General features: G+C 33.9%; 3 protein-coding genes across 4 annotated transcripts; 2 read left to right on the top strand and 1 right to left on the bottom strand.

Moving 5' to 3' along the window:
• The first annotated feature begins 1,483 nt into the window (after positions 1–1,483).
• LOC106132295 (zinc finger protein 624) lies at positions 1,484–5,172 on the top strand. 2 transcript variants are annotated; one of them, XM_013331659.2, is made up of 9 exons: positions 1,484–1,657; positions 1,827–1,966; positions 2,535–2,568; positions 2,650–2,681; positions 2,906–3,064; positions 3,567–3,692; positions 3,970–4,036; positions 4,197–4,325; positions 4,634–5,172. In XM_013331659.2, exons 1-9 carry the CDS (start codon positions 1,547–1,549, stop codon positions 5,039–5,041), a joined length of 1,206 nt encoding a protein of 401 aa, XP_013187113.1. In that variant the 5' UTR covers positions 1,484–1,546; the 3' UTR covers positions 5,042–5,172. The 2 variants fall into 2 exon arrangements, with proteins under 2 accessions (XP_013187113.1, XP_060803906.1); XM_060947923.1 differs by having other exon boundaries at positions 1,495–1,580.
• Positions 5,137–7,088, bottom strand: LOC106132296 (NADH dehydrogenase [ubiquinone] 1 subunit C2). Its single transcript, XM_013331661.2, has 3 exons — positions 6,855–7,088; positions 6,094–6,237; positions 5,137–5,267 (listed from the first exon to the last, which is right to left on the bottom strand). The coding sequence occupies exons 1-3, from the start codon at positions 7,012–7,014 to the stop codon at positions 5,218–5,220; spliced, it is 354 nt and encodes a 117-aa protein (XP_013187115.1). The 5' UTR covers positions 7,015–7,088; the 3' UTR covers positions 5,137–5,217.
• Positions 7,089–9,775: 2,687 nt separating this feature from the next.
• LOC106132280 (thyrostimulin beta-5 subunit-like) lies at positions 9,776–13,348 on the top strand. The gene is made up of 4 exons (XM_013331640.1): positions 9,776–9,779; positions 11,865–12,064; positions 12,416–12,574; positions 13,253–13,348. Exons 1-4 carry the CDS (start codon positions 9,776–9,778, stop codon positions 13,346–13,348), a joined length of 459 nt encoding a protein of 152 aa, XP_013187094.1.
• Positions 13,349–17,020: the final 3,672 nt, after the last annotated feature.

Genomic DNA, 17,020 nt, shown 5'->3' with positions numbered 1-17,020 from the left:
ATTCACTCTTTTGGTTTTATATCGGATGAAATATATCGATTGTACATATATACAATCCAGAATCTGTCGTACACCGAACAAAGGATATCAATACTAGGTGATTCGATAATATTGGGTTGAAGCGATATATCGCGTGCATGTATCGATATTTTATCAAATATCGATTTATATCGTTCACTTCTACTCTGCACTAGGGATGTGACATTGCTGATAAAAAATCGATTTTTATATAATCGATTTATTTTTTAAGTATGAAAAATCGATTAACAAATAATCGATTTTTCTTAAGAAAATAATCGATTTTATTATATTGATAGATTTTTTCCTAATTTTTCAAATTATGTCAAAATAAACGCCATATACATTATATCAATAGATTTATTCATCTATATTATATAAAAGAAAGTCGTGTTAGTTACACCACTTATAACTCAAGAACAGATTTGGCTGAAAAATGGTAGGTAGCTTAGAGCAAGGAGACGGACATAGGATACTTTTTATCCCGTTCGACAACGTTCCCGTGTGACTTGACATGAAACGTCACTCACTATAAAACGTGGTATAACAAAAAAGAATCAGACTTGTTAAAACATTGGATTTTAAAAACTGCATCTCAAGGGCGACAAAGGGGTTGGAAGTTTGTATGAAACTTCGTTTTTTGATAGGTGTCGAAGTGCGAGAAGTCTTAAATATTGGTTAGTAAAAAATACGTATCAGTTGCGGAAAGCAGGATGGGATGGGACAGGATAGGACTGGACGGGGCAGGACGGGACACAACAGGTTGGGACGGGACGGAACAGAACGAGCAGAGACGGGACAAGACGGGAGAAGCCATATGAATTTAAACCAAATATAAACTAAAACAGTCCCGCACGATACGGGATTAAAAAAGGGTGAAATTTTATGGCGTATCCTTATAATCTAAAATACATTTGCGCGGGCGAAGCCACGGGCAAAAGCTAGTTAAAAATAAACAACAGAAACAGTAAGTTCTTATATAATTAACACAAATTAAAGTATTTAACAATCAAGTTTGAAAAATTTAATTTCAGCAACGAATAATGAATAAAATATCAACCGAATGTCGGTAAAATACTGTTCATCGACTAATTCCATCTAGAGAATGTTTGATTAAATTAATCATCTAAACTGTTTTAAGAGCACAGAAATAATGCACAGATGGCGTTAATGTAATATTATGGAGCTATGATAGTATTCTTTGGCAGTTCGCGTTCCGGGCTACAAGCCAGAAGACAAAAACGTAATGTCGGAGTGCATTTATTGTATGATTTTAAAAATCGATTTTTAATCGATTATTAATTTTAAAAAAATCACGTACAAAAATCGATTTTTACTTTAAAAAAATCGATTTTTAATCGATTTTTTCCATAATCGATTTTTTTTTCACATTCCTACTCTGCACTGCAATCACTGTCAATAGGTACATAATATGTTTATCGAAATTATGTCAAGATAAGTCAAATCAAATCAACAAACAAAAACAGTAAAACTTTAAAATTTGTAATTTTCATGTAAAAATAGTCAAATGAATAAAATCTGTAGAATATGTTTGGAAGAAGGTGTGCTCTCTTCCATTTTTACTAAAAACTTTAATCTAACGCTATGTGAAATGATAGAATATTCATCTAATATTAAAGTAAGTGTGTGGAAATAATGTCTTGTTTATATTTTAACAAAAGTAGACCTATAAAACTAGTAGACAAATAAGACGTATATAAAACGTAGATTGTGATTATATCCTCTTTGAATAATAGTTTTACCTAAAAGTTTTATGGAATATATATTGTCTTCATTACCTACTTCAGATAAGTAAAAACGATGGGTTGCCAGAACAAATGTGCAGTAACTGTGTATACAAACTTGGAATTGCTTATCATTTCAAACAAACATGTGAAAGAGCTGATGTGCGGCTTCGGCAGTATTTGGGGCTGCACACCCCAGAGAAGTAAGTGTTACTTTATTTATGGTGTTTTTCTTTATATTAATTAACACCTTATGCATAGTGCCTAGCTCCTGTGAGAACTTTCATTAAAATGTAACCAATGATAATTCTGAACCTTGTCTGTTTTTGTGACAAACATCATCAAAATTGATTGTGAGGTATTATGTGACACAAAAACACTTCTTAAATCATACTAGTTAAACTGTTTTGTTTGCTATTGCCCGCAACTATGTTCACTCAAAAAGTTCAATAAGAAGCTGGGGTTTGTGTCCTAGTTTTTAAGTTGGACCAAGCTTAATACATCTGAAAAATGCATTCAATATGGAACAATAGTTTTGGTGTTTTGTGAGTACAAACATTCATGCAGACAGGCAGAAATTTCAAAAATCATATGTTTGCTTCTGTTGTACATAGATCCCCATATAATTTTTTTCGCCAATATCTTTATAGTATAGAACACCAGTCAGTTACTTTTTTAATTTATGTAAGGTTTAGGATTTCAGTATATTGATGGATAGGAATAAACACATAAATGCCAACTTTAATTTAGGTAAATAAAAAAATGTTGCAGGTTTAATGATGCAGCTGTGATGACGGATCCTATTGTAGGTAACTTTTTATAATTTAGTACAATTAAATCAATTATAGAATTATATATAAATAACTTTATTTCTCATTAATTTCAGATGCCGGTAAGGACAACTATTATAAAAAAATGGTAATTATCTTTGTCAGTCAAGTTATTATACCAGACGTCTTGTCTATTTATCTCTCCTTTAATCATTTCCAATGACTAACAGCTAACTGGTAGACAAATTAAGCATGGAATTGTGTATTTTACAAACTTCATTTAGATAACTATATTAGAGGTACAAGTGCCTACTTACAGTTGCTATGTGTGAGGATAAACTTTATGTTAATAAATAACTTTAAATGTTTCAGTAAATGCATGAGCCAAAGAAAAACCAATGGAAACTACAAAAAGAAGCCTGAGTCAGAGAAGCAGAAACGTGGACCCAAGCCGAAACCTAAACAGGAGCATAATTGTTACCAGTGCAACAAGCAGTTCCGGTGTCAAGCACAGCTGGAAATGCACGTCAGGTAAAAGCAGCCATATTTGGCCAAATGCCGTGTGCTTCCTGGCACTTTAGAATAGGACCATACATATCTTTCCCATTGATGTTGTAAAAGGCGACTAAGGGGAAGGCTAATGAACTTGGGATTGTTCTTGGCAATGGGCAATGGTTCTTCTCAAAAGGTCTGAGGCTGCTCCCTAGAGCACATGATGGGACAAAATATTAAAAATAAACATAAATTGTAACAAACTTGCTGTTGCTTTACATATATTTTTTGAGTACTGAAACTGCAGCACATCTGTTTGAATTATAAAATTTTTAATATTTTATCATACTATGAAACTCTAAAAACTTTTGCTTGAAGTTGAAGCATAGATTACATTTCCACTTGCCTTGTATTTTTTTGCTTCATCCATATTGAGTATAGCGGAGATTTGACAGGCAGTATAATCGCCGGCGATATCGATGTCTTACCCCTTGCTTTGCTTGAATGAATGTGTGTTGAAAAACAATTTAAATTGTTTCAGAACCCATACTGGAGATAAGCCATTTGGATGTATGTACTGTTCTCGTCGATTCACCCAAAAACACAATTTAACTATCCATTTACGTGTTCATACTGGAGAGAAACCATTTCAGTGTGAAGTTTGCAGGTAGAAATTTTATTATTTAACTAAATACTTAACATTATTTAGGGCAAGATTTTTAGTAGTAGTTTTATCAAGCCCTGAAAAGACTGTAAGTTTTTAGCTTATTGAAGGAATTAGGATTCAAACAGTGAGATTGCTAGCCCATCGTCTAAAAAAAGTATTACAAGGGAATGGCTAATACCATTCCCTCCACTGTTACAACCTATATTTATATTTTTTAACTATTTACATTTTTAATTGGACTTCTGTACTGAAGCCTATTTAATGTTATCTTTTTCAGTAAACGTTTTTCGGCCCAAGGTAATCTTCAAGCACACCTCAAAATTCATACTGGCCAGAGAGACCATGTAAGTGTTTATTCTGAACTCACCTGAACCACCACAATACATCATTCATATGCTGTCTCAACATACAGCTTACAAAGACCAACATTTGTTGACTGAAAGAAGACTACAGAATCTTAATCATTGACCATTGATGTCTAAAGTTATTAACTGAATTTTTTAGGTTTGCTCATTATGCAATAAATCATTCATCACCTCTAGTGAACTGACGCGCCACATGGGCAAGCATAGGGGTGTTAAGAATTTTAAATGCGATCTGTGTGGCGCAGCCTACGTCCAGGCAAGGGATCTTGTAAGTTAAGTTTAATTTGCTTTAAATATGTACTTATTTAAAATTATTGCTTGCATTTTCTCAATGAAACTTTTTGTTGATGTGCAAAATATATTTTAATTAATTTGAACGTCATGGTGTGTGTTTACTTAATTTTATTGTATGCAGTGTAATTGAAGCAAGTGGAGTTTCTATCAGTCCATTATTGTGTGATTTAAAAGTTATCTTAGTTATCTTAGGTATGAGATATAACATACCAATAGCATGAGTATTTTATTTAAAGTTAAAATAATTAAAATAGTTAAAATAATTTTGCTTTTGCTTTTCAGAGGTTACATAAACAAAAGAAACACCAAGTCCCAGAAGAGCCTGAAAAGCTGCAAAATGAGGGATATAACAATGCAAACATAGATATAATTGGTATAGATGTGGGCAAAGATGTTGCACCAATACAGTCACATTCCGTGAAGGATGTAAATCATCACATTGAGCATTTAATTGATCCTAAACCCCATGAAAATTTACCTGAACCGAGCCACAGTGTGTTATCATTCGAGCATAGAGGATTAAAAGATATATATCCTGGCCACAACCCATACACAAAGACTATAGCTGACAGTCATAATTGTGCTATATGTGGAGAAGGATTTGAGTATTTAACTGCTCTCGCACAACATCATCTTCAATATCATAAAGGCTATGAACCACTGCATATAAAGAGCTTCAGTGCATTATAATAAACTGTTTAGTTATTAATAAGATTTAAGACTGAATTGTTTAAAAATTATTTTAAGTATGTAATGTTTGTCTCAATTATATTAAAAGTCGTGTGTTTATATTGTAATTATTTATTAAATTCATAAATTAACATATTTTTTTTATTCTAGATTCTAACTTTTACAGATAATAGAACTCAACGAATTGGTACCCATGGCTCGAGGATGTCGCCAATTTTCTGCCGAGCTGTAAGGGAATTAAATGGATATTAAAACAAAACTGTTTTGAGAGTGAAGCAAAACATTGTAAACCCGCATATTTAGGCACCTGAATGAGTCAGCTTCTGCTAATGTGGTCATGGAGGTCACATAAGTTGCTTTATACATATATAACTTATCCACTCTTTGATCATTGTGAATAGTTGAACCCTGGTTCCTACCCACTGAGAAGAACTTGAACAAGACAGACACCAAGAGGATGACATACTACATACTTATAATCATGTCTTTTTCCCTTATGGGGTAGACGGACCCAAAATCTCATAAAGACTAGAAGGCCACATCCAGCTGTAGTAGTATTATGGCAGAATAGTAAAAATATTCAGTTGATTTTCAAGTAAGGTGATCAAAGATACAACACTACCAACCAAGAATTTTCTTTCAAAACTAATTTTCAACCATGGCATTGTTTCTTTTTATAATAATTATTCCTCTATCAATGTACCAAATTTCATCAAAATCTGTTCAGTTTAGGCGGAAAGTGTGACAGGCAGACTGTGTTACTTTTGAATTTATAATAATAATAGGTAGATAATTAAGGAATTCAAAGAATGGTTGGTTTTATACCAGTGGGTGGCCGGAAAATTCTGATAACCTAAATTGATTGAACAAGGCAAAGTTTCTATGGATTAGTAAATAAAACCTACCTAAAAACATATCAGAGCCAAAATTTACACCTGGTTTGGTGGATGATCTTTCCTTTGATAGCTTGAGACAGAATCATTGTTACCGCTACATACTCATGGGAGATGCAGCCAGAGGCTGATACTTAAATTATAATTATTGTTACATACGTGGAGTAGGAAAATCCTCTGGGTGTAGTTCTACATAGTGTCGGAGGACTGCATCCTTTTCTGCATAGTAATCATCACGTTTGTTTTGCACATAGGTTAAGATTGTAGTAAATGCCACAACTCCCAGAACATGTTTGTGTATACCTTGAAATAAAATAAATAGGCAAGTGAAATATATGGTAACAAAAGTGTGACTGATGAAAAACTCCATTTAAAATCTTGGATTACATTGGGATACTTATCAAACAATAAGTTGAAACTTATTGTTTGATAAGTATCAAAGTAGTAAATAAAGTAATTCAAATAATAAAGTTTTTCAAATAGCTTTAGCCTGCATCTTTCTCTGATCTTTTCCCCTTTGAACAAAAATATCTGTTTTTCTATTTTTGATCACAGAATTGAATAATTAACAAAATTCATCTGTCAATAGTTTCTGCCTATCTCTTGGGAAGAGGTGTGATTTTGTGTCTGTATGTTTGCATTCAGATCAAAAGTGGTCCACTAGTGAATCCATGGGGGAAACAAATTGGTTTATAAAAAATCGGTCTATCTGTTACTTTCATGGCTTAAAGTAACAGATTGATAGATTTTCATATATTTGTAGTATAATTACAGATGACATGACATCCATAATGTATTAAATAAAATCATAATAATCTATAGGAGAAGTCTTTATACTGGGGTGTTGGAAGAATTTTATTGGAACTTGGATTTAATCTAAACCATGGCTTTTTAATTTGTTGTTGAAATTATGTAATTACCGCTTAAAACAGGACGTCTCGTTCCAAAGTTAATTGCAGATGCGGTTCCAACTCCGAACACAAATCCCAAAAGCTGGGGCCAAATTTTATTGAGAAAAGGTTTTTCTCTTCCTTCATCCCCTAATTTAAGGAGTTCAAGTGCAGATAATTGAGAAGACATTGTAGTTTAGATTAATTTAGATCTTTGAACATACGAAATTGAAATTCGTATTGTCACATACAGACAATGATTAAAATGTCCGATTGACATTGACATGACAAATTACATCTGGGACAGTGAGTGACAGCTTAACATTAACAAGGTTTTTTTATAACATGGATACAAACTTAGAGTATCCACATTAATCGTTAAACATAAAATATTTTTTGTTCTTTCAGTATTTTTTATTAAAATCGCCTCCGCCATAGTGAATAGGATTCCCGTGTCCGCTTATTCATTCGGCTAAGTTTTATGACCGGCCGCCTGCCTGTTATTGAATTATTACACGTTGGTGAAAGTACTTAATCGCGACTTAAGACTTCTACGGGAAAGGGATTATTCTTCTCTTATTATTTAACATCAATCTATTCGATTTAGGTAATTGGTACACCTGGTGAAGTAATGATATCAAGTTACCCTTCATGGAACTCTATAATGCGGTAATAGAGGCAAGTTTTCTGTGAATTTGAGTAGGTTGGCTGATAAATTAACTATATCATCAAGGACGAGTCTTTTTCTTCATTTCAAGGTACCTTTGAAAAAGTTCTTCAGCCTAAACACTTGACGTAATGGGTGTTCTAGACTCACGCAAGACTTTTGCGAGAACGCAAGAAAAACAAGAAGCGTGAATGTGAAACCGATTCTCATAATCTTCTCATACATAATTCTGTCATTATATCCTTTTTCACATCGCAGCATTATCATAGGTTTACACTTATCTTGTTACTCAATTTTGCACTAATAAAAGGTATGTAGGTCTGTACTCTTTTCATATAATTTGTTGTGCTTCACACAACTTCCTATATTTGCTCCACTCTTTAGTTTGTTATACTTATAAGAATTCCTTGCCAAATACTTTGAGACACCGTTACTACTTAGATACCGTTGTATTATTGCCGTAAATAAAAAAAATTCTTCCTTTTAATTAAGAAGGATAATGGATTATGTTACGGAAGCATTCGCGAGTCTAATTCGCCCTTGGCCGGTTTTTTTTATTAAAACATATAGATAATAGGTATATAATTAAACTATATTCGCCGCCTACACCTTAAAAAGATATATTGTGGTACTTAAACACAATGGAGAAAATACGGCTGGCGGTTCTCCATTACTTTTATTACCTGGAGGTAAGTATTTGAGATGGCATTAATTACACTGGATCGTGAAGAGCGGTTTACACGTGAATGAATATATTCAATTTAATAAAAAAATCGTAATAAAATAAATAATCAGAGGCCTACTTATCTACATTATGATATTTTTATATTGCAAAGATTCCAATACAAATATTCAGAATGATAGTGAACCCACTTTGGTATCTACATATGTCAATATGTGCCTCACAGAAAATCCGCATGAAACAAATATTTCTGAAAGTCCATACTGACAGACAGCAATAGAATGGAGAAAAAAAAAATGATATTTAAAATGTTCCCAAGGTATGTAATGTCCTAACATGGAAAAGAGTATAAGTCTTTCTCTGGGTAATCTTGCGGGGTTGTTCACCAAAGTTGACGAAGATATGTACTATATTTTATATCCCCTCTCTCTCTAGCTCTTAGGTTAATAAAAGAGGGGGAAAAAACAATTAGCCTTGTTTTTTTACTTAAATTCAGGTGTTTCACCAAACTTTTTTTTCAACATCCATGGATTTGAGACTTAAGACATAGACTTAGATCATAGATATACGCAATAGATATGTTAGAAAAATTGCTAATTGCACAAAAAGTGGGACTCTGAAGGCTTGTAAGTTGGGCAACGTGTAAAGCGTCTTTTGGAGCACCTTTATAGCGAATAGCGCCATTACGCGGCTCACTCCCAATTTCAATTTCACTTCACCGATTTGATCCCAAATTAGGTGCAATTAATTTTCATTTCTTCTCGGGTTAGTGAATGTTCCTCTTCAAGTATATTTATTTTGTAGGTAGGTACACTAAATCTGCACAACGTTGTATTTATTTTGATTGAAGCAATTATTTTTGTATTCAAGAGTGTGATTGAGTACAATAAGATGACCTTTTCTCGTAGAAATCGGAATTGTAATTGAAACACAAACAGTAAAAAACAAACAAACTAACCTACTTTTGCATTTATAATAGTGTTATATCAACCAACTTTCTTTTTGAAGGTTTACTCATTGTAGGGATTTTGAAAAGAACCTATCTACTCAGTGTACGTCTACAATTACGACCTTGAAATTTTTTTTGTATAAGTGGTGGTGGGTAGTGGGTAGTAGGTGGATGTCCGGAAGAATTGTTAATTATACATACATACCTATCAATCACCACCCCCATGAGCCTAGATTTACGGCTAGACTACGTAGGCATTCTTATGGGATAGACAGAGGTACTAGTCGAAATATCTCATAAGCTACGTTCAATGTAGCTTCAGCGATAGTGAAAGATTTGGTTATCGGCTAAAAGCATGATGTTCGCTTTCGGACCTTGACCAGACCAGCAAGGAAGCACCTTTACATTATTTGTTTTTACAACTTGAAAATTCTGCCAGACAGAGTCATGGGCGTAATTTCCTGCTGAAGATTGGGCGCTATTTTTCGTGACAACAGTTATAAATGTGCGACAGTCCACTGATTACAAGCTCTTTAACCACTACTTCCGTTTCGAGACCACCAATTTTCGTATCCGTCGATAATTTCCGAAGCTAATGCCCTGTATAATAGTAGAGCAGTGGCGTTATTATTCAGCCTTAAGCTTTTATCAATATGGGTAAGAAAATAATGCTTATTTGCGAATTGGCTTTAGATATAAATGCAAACTGTAATATAGGTAATTATAAAAAAGTATAAGTAGCTCTTTGCATCGGGAGACCTTTATTATTCAGAAATAAGAAAATCGCAGACTTAAAGTACAAAGCTAGCCGATATTTCTTAGTAATACTAAGTATTATTTTTATAATTGTGTTTGGTAGATTCACGGGAAAGTTATTACGGACATATGATAGTGTTGTCACGTTAAAGATTAAGACAACGTTTTATTAGACAAAGCATGAATCACACACAAAAGGTCGCAATCTGCACTAGAAAATCACAGCGTTTCATGTGACATACATTTGGTCACGTCTATATCCCTTGCGGGGTAGACAGAGCTAACAGTCTAGGTCAGGAAAGACTGAATGGCTACGTTCAGCTATTTGGCTTAATGATAGAATTGAGGTTCAAATAGTGACAGGTTGCTAACCCATCGCCTAAAAATGAATCCCAAGTTTGTAAGACTATCCCTTAGTCGCCTTTTATGACATCCATGGGAAAGAGATGGAGTGGTCCTATTTTTTTTTGTATTGGTGCCGGGAACCACTCGGCACGTTTTTTGTTTCATGTGAACGCGGATTAATTAATAAAATAATAGGTATATTGTTGTTATATTAAATTTATTCATATATTTATCCCAAACACCAATATATGCATTTATTCACCCCAATTGCTGATGTAACCAGGATACTGTTAGCCGCCATAATTTTCAGTGAAATCTTTCTGTTTTGCATTAAAAGATATGATGGGCAGGAATATTGAAAATATGTAATAGATGCCGTAGCACGTTCATGTTTTTACATTGTATAAAGCATTCATCATCTTCCAGAAAAGATTGGCGGAACAGTAGCTTTAAACTCTTTCTCGTTTAGTATACAGCCTTCGTAGAATTGTCACCATAAGGGCGACCCTTACAACTCTATTACAAGTCTAATCAGAAATAGTGTGTAGTGTAGGGCTGACCTTTTGGTAAACTAGTTAATCCCATTCTGGGCCTATTACCCGCATTGATTAGTATATAGTTCTATTCAGCGCTTACGAGGCTCAGCTGCGAAATGCCTTCAGCTTTTCCTTCGTATAATGACGTTTGTGAAGTTTGGACTTCAGACGAACATGGTATACATTATATAGGGTTAAAATTTTACTCATTTGATATAGGTACCTAGGTAGTATAAGATGATTTCTTTTTTTTGCATCGGCCAATTTCATTAAAATTTGACTAAAAAATCTTAAATTTCAGCATAGTAAAAATCGTCATAATCATTACTTTATTTATAGAGGCCCCTTTTGCATAAATTACTAGTAAGCTCAGCGATACGTATTTTACTACGTTTTTATTTCCCTTGTCCCTATCTGTGCCAGTTTGTACTTTATGGCATTGATCGCAGTTCAAGTTTAATGAGTGGAAACAAGACCATAACATTTATTCAGCCAGACAAATTATGAAGAAAGGATTTGCTGACCAGTCCCACTTCAACTGTGAATAGGAGAAGTTCAATTGGCAGTTAGTATTTGAAAATATTTAACGAAAAAAATATTTTTAAAATATCTACAGAATTTTGTGAAAAATTGTTCAAATGAATTTATTCATTGTTTGTAAGTGGCATGGCAGTGTAAAGTATATCTATCACTAGATTTATAAACACTATAGATCTTCTCTTCGTCCTTGCGCTTATCCATTTCCTTCCATATGTTTGTCACATACGACATAAATGATTTGCTTTGAATGAAAGAAGAATTGAATTTCGAATGTGAGTTTTTATTCTTCTGGCCAAGATAACGGACCTTGGTCAAATAGGTACCTTACCTACCTTGACCTACGACGACCGTGGCACGGTAGGACGTCCTGGTGAAGGATCGGGTCAAGAACGCCTTAAACGGACGAACTGGCATGAAGACAGTTATAAATGTGGAGGAATTGAAAGATGCATGCAGGGATCGTCGCAAATGGAAGGATGTGATCTATGCCTATCCTTCCGGGAAAGAGGGGAGGAGATTTGTATAAACTAAAAATTCGCTTACTTTATATATGATTTGTTGGCAGGTGATATGAATCGTATACGCTGGGCGTACCAATGGTGGCTGCCACTCTTAGCAGTGCAGGTTTTAGTGATGTCTGAGAGTTTGGAGCCATGTATGAAGAGGATGACTCTTGCTCGTGCCGAGCAAATAGACAAGAATGGTCGCCGATGTTGGGATAACGTCAAGGTTTCGTCTTGTGGCGGTCGGTGTGACTCCAGAGAAGTAAGTAAATCCTACTCTTGCCGTAACCATGAAAGCGAATGTATGTTTTAAAGAAAAGTATTTTCAAATTTTAGTCAGGTATTTAAAAAGGTTAGCTGTCAGGTTAAATTTTAAAGTTAAAACCTTGATAATACCCCATACATATATAAACAAGCTACGAACATATTTTATTTATGGCTTTTTTAGAAAGTAGGAAGGTAAGTAACTCGTATAATTAGAGTAGGTAACATTATTGAAGTAATGAAAACAATTTGCCAAGAAGAATAAAAGAAAAAACTAATGAATGCGACAGACAAGTGGCACTACGGCGTGGCTTTTTTTAACAACTCGACCGAAATAAATTTTTCGTAGGTTTCAGACTGGGAGTTCCCTTTCAAGATATCCCATCATCCAGTGTGCGTGTATGGCTCGCGACGTAAAATACTAGTCAATCTGCGTCACTGCGACCCAGGTGTGGAGCCCGATACAGAGAAATTCACGTTCCTAGCCGCCGACGACTGCCGATGTCAGGTATACTATTGATTAATTATTGTTATCAATCAATATTAATCTTAATGGTTAAAATTGGTACATACATACATATAATCACGTCTACATAAATAAGGTAAGTTATTTTTAATAAATCTCTGATCATTAACATGAAACAAGTACTTTTATTCTCTACAATAAGGTAAGACACTGATGAAATTTTATTTCACGAAGTAGGAAAATTCTGTTTTCTGCGAATTCCCTTAATAATGTTTAATACATACACATACATATAATTAGGTCCATATTCTTTGCGGGGTAGATAGAGCCAACAGTCTCGAAAAGACTGATAGGCAACGTTCAGCTGTTTGGCAAAATAATAGAATTGGGATACAAATAGTGACAGGTTGTTAGCCCATTGCCTAAAAGCGGAATCCCAAGTTTATAAGCATACACTTTAGTCGCCTTTTACGAGAAATGGAGTTATCCTATTCTCTTCTACTGGTGCCGGGAACACCATCAATAGGAAATGAAATTCCCAACCAAAGGGGTGAAATTTGTGATTAAAGTGGCCAGTACAAGAATACGCCAATTTCACATAATATACGGACCTAATATTTGTGTTTGTACCTACATATATTCGGATTGTGCGGAGTGTTTGGATTTCGTAACATTACTGATACGACTGCTATACAATTGATATTTATTAGTTATTTTCAGATTTGTTCATCAAAACACATAAGCTGCGAATGGCTGCCATTCAACTCTACTATACTACAAGGGATCAATTACAAGAATACTGTTCAAGATGATTAGATCAAATAATATTATTGCCAACATGGGTCTACGGCTTTATTCTCTACCTACTACACCTTTTTGCCATTTTTCTTTCTTATAACAACCGATGATATTAAAACAAATATAATTTGTAATCACTGATATAAAAATGTACACTACGAGTATACAGGTTAGCAACTTCTTAAGTTAATTAAAGATTTGATAACGTTTTTTCAATAGAAGTAGGAATACTATTAGTATCTAATAGCAAAGAGTTTTTACAAGCTTAGTAAAAACTTTTTAAATATCAAAAATATGTAAAATACTAAAAAGTTTTTGGTCAAAGCAATAATAAATATAATAAAATGCAAAGGCAATGGTCCATAATGACCTTTTACATTTGGCTGGCATTATCTTGATCTTGATAACGTCAAAATATCAAACCCTAATGGAAATGTACTACAAAGCAATGTGCTCACGAAAAAGCTTAAATAAAGTTCGGCATGTAGGCCAATTTTTATAAAACAAGGTAATTTAACATCTTTTCATACGATCAGTGCCTCAGTCTTAAAAATCCTTACTAAGCTCTAAATCCGTAGTCTTATAATCAAAAATAGGTTTTTTATTTTCAAAATTGGATACAAGGCAAATTACAAAGATAATGTAACATATTGTTAAATCTATTTACAACAGCTTCCAAAGCGCAAGTTTAGAAGAAGCAGCGGACTAAACTATTTCTGGCGTGTGTTCCCGTTGTGTTCTTTTTTTTTGTAAGTCAGGTAGGTAAGTGAGAATAGTGGTAGCTTTCTAGAAATAATCAAAGCTTGCATGGTTGGTTTTTGCATTAAGTGATAATTACTTGCCGCGATGAAGAAGTCCGTTTCAAAAGTGACTGGAACCACACAACAATTTTATACAATCCTACTTGAAATATCTCCAGTTCAAAATTTTAACTATTTTACAGAATTAATTGTGAAACGGATATGAGATACGTGCCAATGCGAACTCGTCGAAAATGCTTTGCACGAGTGATCACACGCTTCAAATTTAATCTTGTTTCTACTTAATGAGATCCATGCCGAATTAAAACGTATGGCAGTGTTGAGTGTTTCATCCTGAAGTTTAGAACTAAAGTGAGATCAATATAAAAAGAAAGTCTTGTAGATGAGCATGCAAACTTACCATATATATGCCTCTGACTTTCAGTTTCTAAACAATCATCCCTGTCATTGAGACTATTCCTGTAGGTTTATAAACACGTACAAAAGATTCCAATATGAGAATTTCATTCGATGTAAATTACATAATATTGTGGGATGCAGCCAACATAAAAGTTTTTTTTTCATAAAGGACATACCTATTGTGACTATTGATTAAAATTTGTTTTTGATGATGACCTGTCTTGTAAATTATACACACTGTATAGCCGCATTTTCCATTAAATTCTAAATCACAATGTCGGATTATCCTTTTTGAAGTTAAAGATTTTTCAATTTGTCGTTCAAACTCTTTTTTACTATTAACTCCTTGTTCCACGTTTACACCCTAACGCGGTACTCGGGACTACCAATCACGTTTTTACGAGTACGTAATAACAAATTTGTTATAATGTTCGAAGCGCATCCGCACATTATTAGATTACCTTTGTGTAACATTTTTTCTCCATCCCATCGAATTATCTTTCAATAACTTCAGCTGGACTATTATTTGGTAACACAAACGAGTATTTTAACAAGTAAGTCGTCTGTTGTGTAATGGGGAAATGGCAAAAGAAATGTTTTATGACAAAATTGTTTTTTTATTTTGAAAATAATATCTTATAACCTTAAGTCTTTATTACTAAGCAGAAAGATACTGTATTTTATCCTTACAGAGGTAAGTCGAGGCCACCGAACTAGGAAAAGAACATCTGGATTTAATTTAGCCGACAGGTGCCAGTAACTGAGTTGGTAGTCCGACCCAGGCACTTTCACGTGTTTTAACGACTTTGACTCCCAACTTTTGTAATAGCTATAATGGAATTTCGAAGTTCTGAACAAAAATTACTGTCATGAGCAATTACAATAAGAAAAGTAATTTTAGTTATATTTTTAGCTTTTTTAAAGTTTTACTAAGTTCGTAATGTTGTTTTAAGTTTTGAAGGGCGTCTTCGCAGAGGTTTATCTTATTAAAGCTGGCCGAGTGAGAATTGAATTTATTTACTAAAACTTTTTGCACGTAAAATGTACAACAAACTTACTATATCAGTCCACCGGGGTTATTCACGAACGCTGATAAGGCATAAACTTCCCTCTCCCTCTCACTCTGAAATTAATGGAAACGATAGAAAGAGTGGGAAAATAAGACAAATGTCTTATCATCCTTTATGAATAATCACACAAAAATGGCCGCTATAAAAATATCTAAATTGTCTATAAGATCGTTTAATGAAATGGGTGCGTCAGAAGAACATCAAAAGATTTTTCATCATTCGGAAGGTAGAATGTTTCGTTGGAAAGTAATCATGAAGTTACTCTGAACTTTCTCTATAAATTTTCATATATCTGTAGGAAAACTCAAAACTCGACATAGGGCACACAAAGTCGTCTATATCGTCATTGTGTTACGTATCATTTTAACTATTTGTTAAAAAAAACTTATCAAAGCCGCATATCTATTTATTATTGTATGTTACGTCTAAAGCCTGAACTGTGGCTACACATTCATCGAAATTAAGCTCTAAAAATTTAGCGTATGTTTTCATTAATATGTCTGTCTTATGTCAGATTCTAGAAATCAGAGAATTTAATGAAATGATTCTACGCATACGAAAGTTCGTGGGCAAAAGCTAGTCGTGCATAAAGAGATAAACTTAATGAGATAAATTGTACGCGCAGGCAATACGGTAAGTAGGTACTTATTGTTGCGATACAGGTAGGTGTATTGTGATTGCGACCAATGGGACTATAATAAGTATTATTTATCGAGATAAACATTTAAGCTATGTAAATTGCAATATATTTTGTAGTCTTTGTATATTGTATATCAAAGAAATGATATGCAAAATAGATAGGAACATTGGTGGACGAGCGGAATTAAAAAAGCGTGCTCGTTCCAAAGAACAACTGCAACCAACCAGCCTGTAAATGCAGGAAACTGGATGTGTTACCATGATCATATAAGAATTGAGGTAACAGACGTGATTAGGTTCGTATCTCCCTGACCAGATCAGTGGAAACACAGTCCGCACAGGCGTAACACTCTTCAAAGATGTGTGGCCGCAAATGATACAAACACTAGGAGGATGATGATGATGAATTATAATTCATCATCTATCTGTATAATATAGTTTGGTTACAAATCTATCGGCCATTTTTATCTTCACATCATATCAAGGTAGTCTTGATGAAAATGGCTAGACTATGGCTAGGCAAATCTTAAGATACCTTGATTGCTCGAATCCGACCTGCCAACGTGGGTGATATTATTATATAGGTATTACCAATAAATAAAGAAAAGTCTATAAATACCTGAAACTCATCCTAACATAAACTCAATGAGATTTGGTAGAATTACATACTTCTGTACTTAAACCGAAAATATACGGTAGCATCAGCAAAAAAGTCAATTTGCTTCTTTTATGAGTCGTAAGCACGAGTTTAACTGTATTTTTTATTACTTTGGGGCTTTTACATAGACATAGATTTTATTGGATTCTTTTTAAACCGATTT

This window comes from Amyelois transitella, chromosome 14, assembly GCF_032362555.1.
Source record: "Amyelois transitella isolate CPQ chromosome 14, ilAmyTran1.1, whole genome shotgun sequence".
Taxonomy (NCBI): domain Eukaryota; kingdom Metazoa; phylum Arthropoda; class Insecta; order Lepidoptera; family Pyralidae; genus Amyelois; species Amyelois transitella.
This window is presented reverse-complemented; position numbering and strand designations above follow the sequence as displayed.

Bases quoted from the DNA above. Each gene is read 5' to 3' on its own strand.
- LOC106132295 (XM_013331659.2), top strand. From the start codon at position 1,547: ATGAATAAAATCTGTAGAATATGTTTGGAAGAAGGTGTGCTCTCTTCC. The intron at 1,967-2,534 runs GTAAGTGTTACT...AAAATGTTGCAG, and splicing joins GGGCTGCACACCCCAGAGAA to GTTTAATGATGCAGCTGTGA. The intron at 4,037-4,196 runs GTAAGTGTTTAT...TGAATTTTTTAG, and splicing joins ATACTGGCCAGAGAGACCAT to GTTTGCTCATTATGCAATAA.
- LOC106132280 (XM_013331640.1), top strand. The intron at 12,065-12,415 runs GTAAGTAAATCC...AATTTTTCGTAG, and splicing joins GTCGGTGTGACTCCAGAGAA to GTTTCAGACTGGGAGTTCCC. The intron at 12,575-13,252 runs GTATACTATTGA...AGTTATTTTCAG, and splicing joins CCGACGACTGCCGATGTCAG to ATTTGTTCATCAAAACACAT.
- LOC106132296 (XM_013331661.2), bottom strand. From the start codon at position 7,014: ATGTCTTCTCAATTATCTGCACTTGAACTCCTTAAATTAGGGGATGAA. The intron at 6,238-6,854 runs GTAATTACATAA...TTTTATTTCAAG, and splicing joins GAGACGTCCTGTTTTAAGCG to GTATACACAAACATGTTCTG. The intron at 5,268-6,093 runs GTATGTAACAAT...ATTCCCTTACAG, and splicing joins AGAGGATTTTCCTACTCCAC to CTCGGCAGAAAATTGGCGAC.